The sequence below is a fragment of the Cardiocondyla obscurior genome, linkage group LG10 (assembly GCF_019399895.1).
Source record: "Cardiocondyla obscurior isolate alpha-2009 linkage group LG10, Cobs3.1, whole genome shotgun sequence".
NCBI classification, from domain to species: Eukaryota; Metazoa; Arthropoda; class Insecta; order Hymenoptera; family Formicidae; genus Cardiocondyla; species Cardiocondyla obscurior.
Genome location: NC_091873.1, coordinates 3,736,012 through 3,753,428, shown reverse-complemented (window position 1 = coordinate 3,753,428; position 17,417 = coordinate 3,736,012). Strand labels below are relative to the sequence as shown.

The following is a 17,417-nucleotide window of genomic DNA, read 5'->3' as shown; positions in this document are numbered from 1 at the left end:
CGCGGTGTGTAAGTATATATATATTTCTTTGTTTCGATTTTTTTTTTAGTAATAATAATTAATTAACGTTATTGTTGTCATTGTCGTCTTCTCTTGCGTTATTTATGTATATTATATTTTATCTTCTGCGTTAAATTACATATATATTTTAATTTATTTTTAATATTTATATATTCTCAATATTTGTATTTATATATCAAGTTATTGTTGTGTTATTATCGTTATTATCTTTTCGCTATAATTATTAAATATGTTAACAATGGTCGCAGCATTTTACGTAAAATAATTATATGTCTCGACGTGAGTTTTGTCCATTGGCGAATCGACAACAATTCTTCGTTTTCTAAGTCCTTTGTATGTAATTTTATACTTGTAAAGTCTTGCTTATAATATGCAAATTGTACTAAAAAGAACGGAGAAGACGTCCTCAACAAAAATCGACCTTAGAACAAGCTCTTTAGGAATCCGGCGGGTCCCGCCTGTTAACAATGTCTCGAGAAAAAGTTTGTAACGATTTTATTTCACGGTGTTTGTGTTATGCATTGAGAAAAGCCAAAGGGAATAAATATCGATACACAGCGCGAAGCGTATATGAATATCGTATAAATCCAAAAGCGGCGTGAAAAATATGAAAAGACAAGTCGTTAGTAGGTTATATAGTACACATATAACATATATATATATATATATATATATATATATTATAATGTTAAGTTAATATAAAATATACTGACCTCTTGCTGTGCAGTTGTAGCTTGTTTCAACTTGGCTTGTGCGGTTTTGAGTGCTCTGTCATAAAAAAAATCGTAAGCTTTAATAATACAACTATTTTAAATTTATATTTTTAAAATATGATAACGTTTATAGATAAAAAATAAATAAATATCAACATAATGATTAACTTAGGTATTTAATTAATTATGTTTGCAAAATAATATACTAACTCTTGAAGTTCTCTGATTTGTTTTTCCTTGGAATTTTGCTCTTCCTGCGTCATCTGCACGAGCTGCAATAATCTTTCAGTCTCGGCAGAGCTCCTGCCTGATTCTTCTTTTGCCTTTTCCAACTCTTTTTCGGCAGTCTCGAGCGCCTTTTGCATTTCCGCCAATCTCTTGTCCGGCGCTCCACCACTCTGTTTATTAAATTGCATAGATTTAATTAACAACCACTTCTAATTTAAATTGAATTAATACAATTTTTATAAAAGTACCTTTTGCAATTGTTGCTCTAGTTGGTCCATTCTCGCCTTTCTCTTTTTCAGATCTTGGTCGAGATTTTGAAGCGTTCTCTCCTTTTCTTCTATTGTTCTAACTTTCTGATCTATAGACTTCGCCTTTTCTTCCAATTGTCGTTTCTGTTCCTCTATCTGTTTCCTCTCTTGCATAGAATCTGCGCCAGCTTGAAGTTTCTCATTCGCCTCGTGCAGATCCATCTGCATTTAAGAAGAAACCGACTGTAATGAACACTTTACACTTTCATCGCATGCACAATTTATTATTTTTTTTTTTTTCTGGATTAGCCAAAAAATTGACTGTAATAAAGAAAGAAAAAGAAGCTGACAAGCGCTATAAAAGTAATGATAATGATCATTTTAAAATGCAAATCAACGATAATCTACTTGCGCTTTACAATTACTTTTTACTTTCTTTATCGCATAACAATAATGATTATTACCGGTAAACAACTAAAAATGTAACTATAACAGTAATAATAACAATAAATATTCGCGACCGCTAACCTGATTCTTTTGCAGTTCCTGGCACAGCATCTCAAGCTGCGCCTGGTACCGCTCGCGCTCGACGGTAGCTTGCTTAATTTCTTCACGAGCGCGTTCCAATTCTTTTCTTAATCTGGCGACCTCCTGGCCATTCTGCTGTGTGGATTGTTGTTGCTGCTGTTGCAAAGAGACTTGCATCTGTTGAATCTGCTGTTGATGAGCGTGCAGTTGCCGTTCTGTGGTCTGTATTCGTTTTTGCAAGTCGTTGGCTTCGCGCTCGGCGGCATCTGCCCGCTGACGTTCTGTCTCGCTTAGCTTTCGCCACTGCTCGAGCTGAGCCATATCGGGCTGAGCAGTCTCAGGACCGCGCGACGCCAGCTGCTTTTGCAACTCTTGCAGTCGTTTCTCCGCCTGTTCGGCACGCTGCCGTTCCTTCTGCTGCGTCTGCTGCAAGGTTTGCACTTGTGCCTGCAGCCGCTGTACCTCACGCATTTGGGCATCGAGCGCTTCCTTAGCAACGCGATCGGGGGTCTGCGCGTGAGCCCGCTGTTGAAGACGACGAGTCTCCTCACGCTGACGCTCAAGCTCGGCTTCGTTCGCGCTGAGTTCTTGCTGGAAATTGACCAGCATCTCTTGTGACTTTTCCAACTGTATAACCAGCTGGTCGCGCTCGACCTGCAACTGCTTCGCATCCGCTTCGAGTTTCTCCTTCATTTTTTCCGCGTGTTTCTCTCGATTCTCAAGAATGGCTGCAAGCTTGTCGCGTTCACGTTGTGCCAGTTGCAGCTCGTATTGCAACCTGGCTTGTTCTTCGTTGCCAGCGATCTGTTGCTGCTGCTGCTGTTGCACACGACGCAGTTCCTGGCGCAGCGCATCGCGTTCATTTTGCAATTGCTGCACATCTGCGGCAAGACGCTCGAGATCCTTCTCGCTGGCCTCAGTCATTTCCTGATACTTGGCGGTCTGTAGATGCGCCTTCTCGAGCTCTTTCGCGAGTCTACCAGCCTCAAGCTCGACTTGATCCCGCGCTACGATCGCCTTGTCGAGACTGGCTCGTAAGCGTTCGACCTCGATACTCGCGCTCTCGGACCTGGTCTTACCCTCGGTCTGCATCAGTCGTTCTAACCGTACTATTTCAACTCGCAGCTTTTCATTGTCCGCTTCAAGCGCGTCAGCCCGTATTTTCACTTTATCGTGTCGGTCACGTATCTTTTCGGCTTCGATTCGCGCACGCTCGATTTCCGAACGGTTACGTTCTTGCTGTGCTGTAGCCTTGCCGGTTTCGTCGCGTGCCCGCTCGAGCTGTAGCTGCGCTTCGTGAAGCTTTGCCTCGAGCTCAACGTAGTTCGATTGCGTTCTCTTGACTTCGGCATCGCGACTTTCTAAGCGCTCCCGTAATTTCTCCACCTCCTGCTGTAGTCTACTACCTTCGCTTTGCCATTTTTCTTGCTCGTACTGGTATTTACCCCGCACGCCTTCTGCACGCTCCAAATCGGCGCGTAGCCTTGACGCGTCCTGCTCAGCTTTCCGTGCGCGTTCTAGCTCCGCCAGTGCCTTCTCCAGACGGTCACGTAGTCGTTCCACTTCTAGCTTCGCCCACTCATGCTCTTCCTTCTGTCGTTCCTGGCTCTCCTGGTATTTGCCGAAACGTGTCGCGTACCTCTCGACCTCTTCGCGTGCGCTTTCCGCCTCGGTCCGCAACCGTTCAGCCTCACCCTGCGCTTTCCTCACTTCGGCCTGTTGACGATCGTGCTTTTCGTACATTTTTTCGATCTCGAGCTGCATACGTGCAAGTTCTTCTTGAGTCTTCTCCGTTGCCGCCTGTGCTTTGTTCAGCTGCGAATGCGCGCGCTCCAATTCAAAACTGATACGCTCGTTGTCAGCTACCAGCTTTTCGCGCTCATTCTGCAATCGTCGCAGTTCGATCTGTGACTTTTCATATCGCTCGCGCACCATTTCTAAGTCTACGCTTAGCCGATCAATGTTTTCCTTCGATTTCTCCTCGTGCTCTTTCGTCCGACCGAGTTGCAGTGCCGCACGGTCATACATTTCCTGGACTCGAGCCAATTCTTCCTGAGCTTTGCGCGCTTCCTCGCGCGACTTGGTCGCCAACATCTGTTGCTTTTCCGCTTCCAACTCAAGTCGGTCCTTGTCCGCTTCCATCACGTCAATACGGTTCTGCAGTCGGTACACCTCACTTTGCGATCTGTTACAGTATCGTTACATCAATTGTTTTACATTTCTCTTTTTTCCCTAATATAATTATATGTTATCTACAGAAATATTTTACAAAACTCTGGCAGTATACTTTATATTAAAATTATTTTTGTTCCTTTCAGTTGAATATTCTGGTACAGGGTTGGTCAATTATTTGCATTTAATCGTTTCACATTGATATATTTAAAATGACATAATTTAACAATTGACTAAGAACACTACTAAATTTTTTCAATTCAAATATTTAATTGGTATTACCTGTCATATTTTTCTAACATCTTTTCAAATTCCTTGGTGGTGTTCTCTCGTTCTTCGTGTGCCTTATTCATTGAGTACTGCGCCTTTTCCAATTTCTCCTTTAGGATTTGAATTTCAGTCAACGCATCGTCTCGTTCCAACTGTTTCACCAAAATATTTTAATTATTTTGATATTTTATTTTTCAGAATAACATCAATATTAACTGATAAAATAAAATATACTTCATTATGTCAAGATTATTTTGCAATAGCTTATAAGTATTAAAAAGCGATATCATTCACGTTATTTTGCTAAAAAGTTAATTCAATTTACCGTCAATTTCTGATGAGTATTGTGCGCCTTCTCCCATCTATCCTTCACCAATTCAAGTTCTGAAAGTACATTCTCTTTCTCACGTTGCATTTTACCTAACTGATTTTGCTGGAATTCTATTCTTTCGTGCATTTTTTCCATCTCTTCCTGGAAGCTGTCCCGTTCTTTTTGCAGTCGCTGCATTATAACCTGGCAAAAATAAGTGACATAAGTTAACAAATTATTATTAAACTTATATTTTACAGTCAGATTACTTTTGATATATGAGTTGTACTCACCTGAGCTTTTTCATATTTATCTTGCAGTCGATCTACATCAAGTTGAATTGCCTCGCGTTCTTTCTGCATTCTCGTTGACTGTCCTAATGCTTTGTCAAGTTGGCTCTGCAGATTCTCAAAGTCATAGTTCTGTTTTTCTCTCTCCATTTGCATCTGTAATAATTATCGCCTATTGTAATTTTAGTCGCTCAAAGGTATATTGTATATACGTATATGTAATTGTAAATATGTAAATTAATAAGAGAAGCTACTAATACAAGCGAAAATTAATGTCATTTGTTTAATTATATATATTAGATTTAAAACGTAAAATATATTTTATTAAAATACTTGTAAAGAAGATACTCGTAATTATAACAAGTCTGTTCGTAATGTATAATTCTTTTTTTCGTGATCACTCACTCTGCGAACTTCCGTTTGTGTCTTATCGAGCTTTTCTTGAAGCTTGTCGACCTCGCTTTGTGTCTTGTCCAATATATTTTGTAGTTTGTCTTGTTGCAGTTGCGCTTTACCGAGAGTGGCCTGTGTACGTTCGAGTTCCTCTTGCGCTTTTTCAAGCTCGGCAACAGCTTTGTCTCTTTCGGAATGAAGACGGGCCACGGATGCCTGTGCTCGATCATATTCTTCTCGCAAACTTTCTTGTTCACCTTGAGCATTTTCTAGTCTAGCTTTGAGCCTGTAAACCTCACCTTGACTCTTTTCCACCTTAAAATCAAAAGATTTTTTTTTAACTTTAAACTACATGTAACGTAAAACATTTGTTTTTAATTAAATGTATTTTAATATTTTTATATTTCTCATTATATTATAAATTCTGTTATTTCTTTAAAAATTCATAAAACTTTCACAAATATGATAAAAATAACAGTAGACATCTAAGTAATATCATGTAGATCAGAACAGTTCATGCATACCTTCAACATTCTTGAGAAATTTCACGTACACATATTCTTTATAAAGTAAATATCTCAATAATGGGAAAATAACTTGTAACGTGAGAGCAAACATTAACGTGGCTTTTCGCGCTAAAGAAATTTATTTATTCCCACAATCTTTAATTTTTTCTCTCTTGCGTTAACTTGTCTCCACGTTGAGCAAGCTTAAATAACAAGCCGAGTGAATGTGGAGTTAAAAACACTGTTTGGCCATATTCCCTCAGAAACGAGCAATACGATAATGCGCGCAAGTAATTTTCCAGTCATTCACATGACAGGATCGTTACTTTGCTGCCGGTCGCAAACGCCAATGTACAAGATCGTGTTTGGAAATTGGATTTCATTGTACAGGCAAAAAGGTAGGCAGCAACAAGGATGATAGAATGAAAGAGAGGAAAAATTAAGAGAAATGTAACAAAGACGAGAAAGAATCTTTCAAATGGATGCTGAGAACGCATTGAGATCAATCGCGATTAAAGTTGATTGTTCACGAAGGTTCACGTAAGCGATTCGAGCACGATCCTCAGAAAATGCCCGTCCAAACGGAACTGCCGAGTCGCGGCTCGAAACAGACCTTCGTCCATTAATAGCCGATAGCCGAATAGCGACGTGTACAATATATACGGATCGTATACTCCAGCGAAGTAGTCCAGGTTACTTTTGCACCGATCAATGCACCGATATAATACTGTAACTGATGTATAAATAACGTTCTCGCTAGAGAGACATCGGATAAGACGAGATATTTTAAATCCTGAAGTCGGAATGTTCCAAATCGGAGCTTTGTCTCTTTTGCGATTTAGGACAAGTAATACTTTCATAGTTTCATTAATAACGATCTTAAAATGTAATATGCCAGTAATGTTTGATCTCGTGTTACAAATGTCAGTTTGTTAATGCATAGATGTGAGTGTTATAAAGCTGCCAAGTTACGTAGCATTTTGTGAATGCCGCGATGGAAAACTGCAGAGAATTAATGAAACAAGTCTATTTACACTTCAACATTCATAGTCGAGTACGGTGTACCTTTTCTTGGAGAGTTGCAGCCTCGGCACGTGCCCTCTCATTATCTGCCTGCGTAACTCTCAGCTCGGCCTGAGCCCTTCTTAATTCTTGAGCCGTTTTGTCGGCGCGTTCTTGAACGCGTTCCATCTCCTGGGATGAATTGAGTGTACTTCTACCGTAGGTCTGTGATCGGTCGACGTCATGCCGCAGTCTTTCGTTTTCCAATTCCAATCTAGCCAGCCGCTGCTTTGCCGCTTCCCAGTCTGCACCGCTACGTCCGACCTCGGAGGTGGCCTTGTCTAGCTCAGCTTTACTCTTACCAAGCTCGGATTGTGAACTCTCGAGCTTTGCCTCCAATCGGTCCTTCTCTGCCTGCGCTCGCTCCAAACGTGCGCCTAATTTTTCCACCTAAAAATTTGCACGTGATGAAATAAATTGAAAGTGCTTTTTTTTCATGCTTTAGACATCGGTTATTTCGCGAATTAAGTGAAATGGAACGTATGAGAAGTATAAAAACATAATTGTATATGTGTACAAATTGAATTATGATAAATTTAATTAAAATATTAATAGTTTAAATAAAAGATGCGCGTAAAGCGAATGGAATTTTGTTTTAAATATTTTTTTTTGAGTAAACATGCAATTATTCGTCTTATATATTTAACGTACTTTTGAAAGATGCTTAACAAATCAACGAAAAAATTAGTTATTTATTTAATGGTACGCGAGTCAAAGAGAAATTAATAAGAAGACTTTTTTTTTTTTTTCTTTTAGCCTTTATTACCTCGGACTCCAAAGTGTGTAGCTTCATTTTGTATTCGGCGATCTCTCTCTCATGCAACTCCCTTTCCTCTTGCTTCTCCTGCTCGGCTCGGTCCCTTTGCTCGCGTAATTGTGTGATTTGCTTCTCTTTATCTCCGATCGCTTCTTCAAGACTGCTAAGTGCACCTTCGCTGCTGCAATGATGCGCTTGCATCGCCGTCAATCTAGCCCTAGCCATATCGACCTGATTGTCTTTCTCTTTCAGCAGATCCTCCAGATTTTCGATCTAAAGTCAAGCAGACACAATCATAAGTTCAGAAGGCGTCAATCTCAATTTGCTCGTTCACTAAATCAATTTATTAGTATATAAACAAACAATTTTTTTTTCTGCTTGATGATTTAGAAAATTATCGTTTAAATGCTGGTATATATTTTACTAAATTATTATACAATAATTTACGAAAAAATATAAATAAAGGAGAGCACGGAAAGATAAATTAATACATATCGAAATACATTTAAGATATTTAATTCCGAACAACCTTATTCGACACGTAAGCGGTTGGGCATTTATGTATCGTTAACGTAATCTTACGAGGTGTCAACAAAATTGTTTATTAGCGTTAATCACGTCATTACCTACCTGTCAACGTACTCTCGTCAGTCTTCTTTTCCTCACATAATTATATTGAGACATTATCGTCACGACAGGCACACTAATGTAAAAATAAATATGGTGCTTGTGACAAAGCAAATAATAAATTCTATGAGTAGCATAATATCGTTAATGTGATGACAAGTGGTATTTAAAGATATTAAACGTTTAAATTACACATACGAAAATTAACATAAATTTTGCGTACGAGAATATAACGCAATGTTACGTAGATGAGATAATAACGCATGATTAAGTATGAACAGACACAGTTGAAGAATAAATGATGACGTGGAAAGTGAAATGAAATTGACCATTTCATTTTAAGGAAGCTGAAAGTAAAATGAATAAGCAAGTGAACTCACTTTACGCTGCAGAACGTTAATCTTGCGGTCCTTGATGTCCATGTGATCCTTGATCTCGGTCAGCTCGGTGTTGATACGATTTCGCTCCTGTTGCGCCTGCATTGCCGCCTGCGTTTTCTTTTCAATCATCCGATTCTTCTCTTCAAGCCGTTGCCGCATCTCTTCGACCTGCACATTTCCGGACGACGATTTAAAAAATAATCTTTCCGTTGAGAACTAGCTAATCAGAAAAGTTTCCAAATTAGAATGTTTGTTGCGCAATTGTAACGTGACGTGAGGTCGGATAGAAGGAAGTTTTAAGAGAGAAGCAGAGAGAGAGAGAGCGAGGAAACTCGACCCAGTTTTCCACTATGGCCAGATTTTTCTCATTTCGTCAAGGCGGTATTTTCTAAAGACGTATGATTTATCGTAGCTTAATTTGACTCTCGAAAACTCGGACCGATCTGTCAAATGGTTTATGATAGTCGCAGTCACGTGTCGTTCATTATTACTTAACTCATTTGAAAGTCTCTCGTCAAAGGGAACCTTTTGAAAATTTATATATACTACTATATACTACAATTATATATATATATTTTTTTTTTTTTTCTCTTTGCAAAGCTTCGTAAAGATATTTTTATGATGGCTTGTAATATCTTTATTTTTAATATGCGTAGCGGTCAGCATCTTACAGCCAGAAGCATACATATATCTTGTAAGATGTACAAGTATCAAAAATCCAAAACTTTACTTTACGAATAAAAAACAGAGAAGTTTACATTAAAAGGAAGTTTTGCGTCAGGGATTTTCTTCGCGTCGACGATTATTTTAGAATTCATGAGGCTTGTATGAGTTCGGTCAACATTTTAGATCGTTACATTCAAAATTCGATTTTGCAGCTTTGTCCTAGTTTTACTCAGACGTTAAACTTTCAAAGGAATTTCTCTAATCTCCGCAGGGTTTGTTTTATATTCCACATTTATGTTTTTCCTAGATCTTTCAAAGTTTTATAGAAACATAAGTAGAATGTAATCAACAATTGGTTTATCAAATTATTAAGATAATAATTCTTTATGCAAGTTTTTAAATAATCGTATTGAAATACACTTTGATGTTTGTTACGTCACATAATACTAAATTGAAAAATTTTAATCTGAAATTTGGAAGTACCACAACGTGATAAGTTACTGTTATAGTTGAAGTTTTATCAGAATCACATGCTAGAGAATATATTCGACAAACATCCGAATTTGAGAGATGCGGTCAGAAAATTTAGTATCGATTTTCAGTTGCGTTCTAGTTTCGCATCAGAGTGAATAACAAAACCGCTGGTAAACTTGTTTGTGCGAAAACGTACTTGGCAAATCTGTAGCTCTGCAAATTCTCACAATACATTTCAAAAGTTTCACAGTATTGAAAAATATTTTACTTACTTATTTCTAATTAAAGTACACCATCGCGATCAACTAAACTAAACGTACCATAACTAATAGTTAAAACAAAAAAAAAACCCAAGTAAATCAAGTAATTTTATGACTTTTACGTTTAAAATTAATCGAAGAGGGTTAAAATTACACTCACATCGGCCTGTAGCATATTGTAATGTTCTTCCTTGGCGCAGAGAGACTCCTTGAGAACTGCGATGTGCCTCTGATAATCCTGATGTTGCTCCTCGAGGGTCTTCATCTTTGCCGACATCGCCAGCAGCTCCTGGTCTCGTCGTTGTACCTCTGTCCGGAGCTCGTCCAGCTGCGAAAAGATTCGTCGTCCAGGCGAGGATCAGTCCCTGCGCTCCGTCCGTGTCAGGCGACGATGACAACGACAACAACAGACGATGTAACGACGATGGCGACGAGTGACGGAGGTATTGAAACCGCCAGTCGACTCTTCGCCACGACCGAGCACGACGACGATGACAACGGTGCGTGTAAGACGCAAGAATGCGCGCGAAGATGTGTGCACGATTTATTCTTTTTCTTTGCGAGTGTAAATCACGGGGTTAGTCACGATTTAAATTTCAACTAAATTGCCGTAACAAAGTGAGAAGTATCAAATATTGAGAACTGTCGAAGCGACCTTAAGCTTCGTTAATAATGAACAAAATTAGCATTTTTCACTTATATCAAGTCTTTTTTTTTTTAATTTCTGAAAGTGAAGCAGAAAAAGTTACAAGCCTAATTAACTTTACAATCAATGAAGAATGAAATATTCGAATTATCTTTTGATTTGACGAAGAGATAGTATTCCTCGATATTCGCAACAACCCTGGGATAATCTTATTGTCAGAAAAGTCTTTGAGCTCTTGTATAATAGACTTTGAGCGGCTGCATCGTGTCGCATATCTTTAATTATTCCTGATCCAAACTGGGCGCAAAATTGGTTTCCGAGCCAACAGTCTTGTGGGATGTAAACCACAGAGTTATTTAATTGCCGTTGGTACGTGGACACTAAAGCCGCTCTTCAGAAAGATCGAGATTACTTTAATTGAGATTACATCGACACGGCGCGAGTGAATCAACGCTGCAAAAAGATAGAGAATTAAAAATCTAAATCGCATTGATATCTGCTTATACATATATAGGTTTGGTTCACTTGTGCGCTTTTACTTTCTGAGCAAATGAGACTGATATTTAAGCTGTTACGATGCCACGACTTAATTACAAGGACGAGTAAATAAAGATGCTACGCGAGGTGTGTTTCGGTCGGGAGAAAAGGCAAACTTGATGAATATTTAATTTATTTAAAGTTAATAGTGATTGGTGATTCTTAACTTCATAGTATCGTTAATAATCATGTAAATCGTGTTTAACTAACTTTTCCTTCTACCTACAACACTAGAGCTATAATCTAAAGAGGAACGAGATCTTGGGGCCGAGTTAGTTAAATCATTGATCGACCGAGCCAAGTGGCTCGGTCGTACATGATTTTTCTTCAAGTAACACACATATTTAGATAATCCAGAATCTCGAGAAAAAAAATTTTCAAGGATGTATAGATGAAAAGAGCGATGTCGTCGTCGTACTCGGATAGGATTAGCACGAGGCATGCAGCGTAATCGAGGCCAGTGGTACAAAGTTACAAACAGTGTTTTCTTTGGAGATGTAAAAAGGTGCACACTCACACTCGCAAGCGCGCACACATTCTCGCACACGCACACAAATATCGTATGTATATGTATATTTCGTACATATTCATATATATACGAATTAAGCACATTCGTACATAGGTAAATACTTTATATATATATATATATATATATATATATATATATATATATATATATATATATGCACACACAGCGAAGTGTGGAGAAGACATACGACACAAAAAGATAATCTCACGCGCACGCATAGAAGAAAACAGAGGTGTATAAAACTTGTCACATGGATATGTCTCCTTTATTATCGTGTACGTACATACCTACGTTCGACTACTCTGGTGGTTGCCGGGAGGCCGCGTGAAAAGAATCGTCGCGACATGTCGTCAAAGCACAAAATATCGCGACGATCTCAAAGCAGGAGTGGTAATAACGTAACACAGCTACTACTAGCTGACCACTACATACAGAAACGTCACTACGTAACGCGATGCGAGAGCGAGGTCCCCTCTGGGTATCCGTAATGCGGCTCTGTGATTGGTTTAAATTCAAATAAAATGAAGTACCGCTCTTAGGCCAATCACAGAGCCGCATTACCGTCTTAAAACATTGCTTAAGATGATCATGAAATAAGAACGGACTGTGAATACCGGCCCTAAGGTTTCAAGTCGGAGAAAACGTTGGTTAAAGTCGAATATGTGATTAGTGCTTCGACAGATTGAGTTCTCTCATTTTAGTGTAAGCGAACGAGTCTCGCTTTGTAAAAATATTTCTTTGCAATTGTTGCTACGAGTGATATGTATATATATATACATATGAATCTAAAGTGACGTTTAATTTTTCAGTCTGTCTTGTATGCAATCGAGGGACGTGCAACAATTTCTTAATCTTGCGTTATGAAAACGGTATCGAAAGGAAAATAGATGAGTCTGAACAAGTGAAGAGGAGAGGACCTCTGTCATGCGTCTCATCTGGTTAAGACCCCAGGTGAGAAACGAGCAGATCGTATTTCCTCTCTCAAACGTAAGTCTTTGCGTCAATGAGAAATCCGTGTCCACATTTGAGGGAGAAAATTCTGGATGCAAGCTCGTTCCCGTCCGCTGTCAGGTATTAAATTTTTATTCTTTTTTTTTTTCAGATTTAATCGACTAGCGGCTGTTCACCGGTATTCTCGAAGAACGGCAATAAAGCCATCGACGAAGTGACGAAAAGCGCATACTCCGTCACTTCGCCGACGACGATCGTCATCTACGGTGTCACTAGGTCGTACACACGCACGCACGCACGCACGCACACGATTACACTGTCGAATGATGGGGCACGGAGATGAACGAAAGTCCTTCGTTCCTTTCGCTCTTCCGCCTGATATGGAGTGAATGATACTCGTCAGGTATGATCGTGAGAGAGTTTCTAACGAGTCATTGTCTAGAGACCGATGTTATGACTTTCTGTTTCTTTTGACATTAGATGAAGCGTGAAAGATGATGATTGCGAGACAGTCGGTCAACGATTCACGCCAGTGGGGAAGATAGAGTTCGAAAAAGACAGAAACAGAGACAGAGACAGAAAAATATACAAAGTAACAAGTACAGCGGCTACGGTATACATCGAAACACTCCGTTACGTAATTGGTAAGTGGAAAAGGGAAAGGAAAGGGTGATGATGATGGTGGTGGTGTTGGTGGTGGCTCGGAAGAGTTTCTTGGGTGGCGGGTGAAGAATTTCCTTACCTCCTCAGAAAGCTAGAATATTGGGGCACCACGTTTAATAATGCTTCGCTCACCACGAAGGCCGTCCAACTCCGCCGTACCTCTTCCGAACGAAACTGTCTGCTCGGTTTTTTTTTAATCCTTATATCTCAGATGTACCGGAATCTACGATCTTAATCGTAACGACAAACCTTCGGCAAATTCGAAGTTTATTTTTCTATCCGGCGAATATGTTGCTTCAATCGATTAATTTTTATATTTACCAGACAATTCGATAATATCATTGAGAAACTCGGACTTGAATTTAAACGGACGTGCTTAATCGTACAAATATTATAAATATATTTTGATTGAAATTTTTATTTTATATATATATATATATATATATATATATATATATATATATATATATTTTTTACTCAGTGTTAATATGACTCGTATAATTAAAAGAAAGATCAACCTCGAATTAGTTATTGTTATTAAAATTAAGATCGGAGTCTTTGGTTAACATACTTATTTTATAAATTAACACATTTGCGATTCGCGACTTAATTTGCAGTGCATTGCAAACTGATGCATGCTCTCTGTTTTAATTCATTTCTTAAATCTATATTTAATTGCTCGAGAAACGTTGGCAATATGACGATATAATTTGAATTATGATATTTACTATTAATTGATCACGTTGGTTAGATTGTCAGAAGAGTTCTGCGGAATTAGGGACTGCCATCCATTGCTGACTTATCTCTAACTTAGTTCTACCTTAAGTGATATGTAGTTGTACCTTAAGTTCTAGCTGAGGCAAGAAGTAACATTTACTTCATCTACGAATCACACTATTAAATTCGTTATTTGGTACGTTTTCTCAGATATATATATATATAACACGATAATAAAATACATAAGTAAATTTGTATAAAAAAGTAATGTGATATTAATCCGCGTAAATCTTTTTGTCAATTAATAATCTTCTTCGATTATCGATGCATGCGCGAAATACGAAAAGATGAACAGCGTACTAAATTTTATTCGTAAACAATCCAAATGTAACGCTATCCCTAAAGATAAATTTTGAAAGAATAGTCTTTTTATCACGATTTAAGTTTAGCATCAAACTTTTTCTCGCACTTGTTCAACGATTAACGAAGACTATAAATTGAAAATCTTCAATTTGGTAGGCATTTACAAATTATGAAAGAATAGTAGACGTAAATTGAAAAGCACTACAGATATGTATTTCTTAACAAGATTTATACGGAAGAATTCGTAGACAAACTAAATGATTCCCCTCTCAATCTGTCTCAAAGACGAAATACCGAATTAGATCTCCCGATAGGTAATTTGACGTTCGTGGACCTTCGCGGACAATAATCGGCCCCCGACGTCCACGTATGTCTTATTTGCCGAACGGGTTCTAAGACGGAGCTAGATGACAAATGGAAATTTTCTGCGCGCGCGTGCAGCATGCATATAGCACCTCGAGCGTGAGGCCGGCCGAGGTTTAACAGTAAAAAAAGGAGTGGCATGCGTATTTCTAAATGCGACACAAAGGTCTCTACGAAGGTGATTAAAAAAGAAAAAAAAAAAGAAAAGAAATAATAAGTAGTATGAAAGAATGACGATGGGCAATTTGGTATACTTGCCGATAGCAAACGCGAAACGATCCGCGCGTTTTACCGCGCGATCGATCTCGCGTTACAACAGCACGCTTATTTGGCGCGACCTTATTTTCTATTCCTTTCTAGACCATAATTAAGTACTGATTCTTGATGATCGAAACAATCGCAACCGTCACGGGCGAACAGGTGAGACGGAAAATCCGATGGCGACGCGTCTATTTCGCTGGGGGGAGTTTAAAACGATCGTTTTGGACAATGATAAAAGCGAATCCTGCACGAGCGAACTTGCGGCATGTTCTCGCAACTAGCCCCCTTCTTGATTGATCAAAATGACTTTTTAAATTAATATTTCGATAAGCTTTTTATCACGTGTATGAATTTCTCATGGGATTTGACTGGAAAAAATTCTATCGTAATAATTCGCAATGAGAGATGAATTGTAAGAAATGCTCGATTAACGAAAGGACGACGCGAGGAGCTTTAACCAAGAGCTCGCTAAATGTTGATAGCGAAGATGACGACGATGACAACGTGAACGATAATGTAGAGTTGTTTCGCGATGACGTACACTACAACCATGTAAACTCCTAACGATGCATGCAACATGCTGGAGCTAAGTTCCCATGCGAGTTGCACGACTCGAAGAAACAATGATGATCGTTTGCGAGAGCTACCGAACGATCCATCTCGTGCGATCATCTTTGCGCGTATGTATTTAAATGCCTACGTCAACTAGTACACGATACGAATATGATTATGAAGAGATGAGCGCGCACTCGACGAACAGAGAGCATGATTCCATGGCGACTCGAAGACTCATTGTCAGTGACACGACGAGAGTGTATAATGCTTTCGCGCAATGAAATCGACTGATGTAGTCGAGAACTATATAGCTGTAATCATTTTATTTAGTGGTATGAAGATGAGGCGAAGAATATGGAATGCGTGGCACGATATATATTATACATAAATATATATATATATATATATATATATATATATATATATATATATGTATATATATATGTATATGTATATATATAATTTCATCGATTGCTTCCGTGTCAAGTGTGTAGCAAGTATCGATGCAAGTGAATCAATGTACGTTGATGCATTCTTTTCTTTTGTATGAGATAGGAAAAAAATTATTGAGCAAGGAAAAGATAGAGAGACGAGGAAAAATATTCATGGATGTCCTGAGGTGCGGATCAATTTATAAGTACAGTTTTCGTTCTTTCTCTCTTTTCTTTCTGTTTTGTCACGATTGTCAGGATAATTCGATTTAAAACAATATACTGATCTTTCTCGTCGTATTGTTGTAATTCTAATTAATTTGAAAAAAAAAAAAAAATAAATATATAAATAAATAATGAAAAATAATTTTGATAATCTCGTCGACATGATCTGATCGTCTAAAGATGCGATGTCATCAAAATGAAAACATGAACTTGCGACGAAAATGATTTACCAATATTCGACTTGCATGTTGAGATTTTTGCGTTTGGAATGCAAAATGCAGTCGTCTCATCCGCGAGTAGTCAACCTGCGCAAACAAATTTACATCCACCATTTAACTCTTATAGAGGCTTAACTTGATTTTCTTCGTCCTCTCGAGACGAATATAAGCAAAGAAATATGCTCTTTGAGCGCATAAGCATTTGCCATAATCCGATCTCTAAACTGCGATCTCGAAATTACCTACCACGTTGCTAGCAAAGCCGTAAGATGAAAATTACATTATTCCGATAAAAAAACTTTAGCTTAAAATAAAATAAATATATTACATAAAGTTATAAATAATATTTATGCAAGATACACATTTCTTTAGAAAAAATTAAGTATAATATAAATTACAACACTTGTAATGTTTTGTGAATGTCAACTAAATTTTTGTAGAATGAAATGAGCTGCGATGGATGCGTTGTTGCAATGTCAGCCAGATAAAAATGAACAAACAGAAAAGAACTCAATAGTCTCTTTTTTTTTTTTTTTTTTTTTTTAAATCTAGCGTGAATTTTCGTATGTACCGCCAAGGTGTCAATTTTGCTAAGGATTAAAGAGGAGGATCGGCTCCGCGGTATCGCGGAAACGGAGAGGTTGGCAACGCGCGAAAACAAACTCTCCTCCTTACTTTTTTTTTCATCATCATATTATTATTATTATTATTATTCTCATCATTATCATCATTATCAGCAGCAACAGCAGAGCATGGTTATAATAGTTTAAAACATTATTTGTAAATCCGATATTCTATTAACAGAATACGTATCGTGTTCTGCGTTTAAGAGGCGCAGTCCGAAGAGGATCGTTCGTTTAATTAAAAATTAAGGCTGACCTTGCGAGCGTGTGAAATCCAGAGCGTTCGTTTTTTTTTTTTGTTTTTTTTTGTTTTTTTTTTACGAGATCGCGGAACGTTGTCGAGGCACCGGCAAACGTTCCCTCTCGGTACCTGTTACGGTTTCCGAATCCCGATCGTCGCGGTTAACAACGCGTTGTGTTGAACTTTAGG

The 17,417-nt window shown here is 38.2% G+C and overlaps 1 protein-coding gene and 1 long non-coding RNA gene across 4 annotated transcripts in view; one reads left to right on the top strand and one right to left on the bottom strand.

Annotated features, from left to right (window-relative positions):
• Window positions 1-15: 15 nt before the first annotated feature.
• Window positions 16-17,417, bottom strand: part of Brp (ELKS/RAB6-interacting/CAST family member bruchpilot) — a 42,537-nt gene continuing 25,135 nt past the window's right edge. Inside the window, exons 5-18 of one of the 2 annotated variants that reach the window (XM_070662176.1) lie at window positions 16,377-16,451; window positions 10,066-10,233; window positions 8,506-8,673; window positions 7,508-7,771; window positions 6,745-7,131; window positions 5,186-5,488; window positions 4,784-4,936; window positions 4,506-4,694; window positions 4,193-4,332; window positions 1,739-3,923; window positions 1,211-1,432; window positions 945-1,132; window positions 735-789; window positions 16-479 (exon numbers count right to left, since the gene is read on the bottom strand). In XM_070662176.1, coding sequence (XP_070518277.1) covers window positions 444-479; window positions 735-789; window positions 945-1,132; window positions 1,211-1,432; window positions 1,739-3,923; window positions 4,193-4,332; window positions 4,506-4,694; window positions 4,784-4,936; window positions 5,186-5,488; window positions 6,745-7,131; window positions 7,508-7,771; window positions 8,506-8,673; window positions 10,066-10,233; window positions 16,377-16,451 — 4,533 coding nt within the window. In that variant the 3' untranslated portion in view covers window positions 16-443. The remainder of the gene's footprint in view (window positions 480-734; window positions 790-944; window positions 1,133-1,210; window positions 1,433-1,738; window positions 3,924-4,192; window positions 4,333-4,505; window positions 4,695-4,783; window positions 4,937-5,185; window positions 5,489-6,744; window positions 7,132-7,507; window positions 7,772-8,505; window positions 8,674-10,065; window positions 10,234-16,376; window positions 16,452-17,417) is intronic. The other variant, XM_070662177.1, reaches the window with a different exon arrangement.
• On the top strand, window positions 12,192-15,934 carry LOC139105890 (uncharacterized). 2 transcript variants are annotated; one of them, XR_011546253.1, is made up of 4 exons: window positions 12,192-12,319; window positions 12,427-12,568; window positions 12,720-12,971; window positions 13,049-15,934. It is a non-coding gene; the product is annotated as an uncharacterized lncRNA (long non-coding RNA). The 2 variants fall into 2 exon arrangements; XR_011546252.1 differs by having other exon boundaries at window positions 12,315-12,568.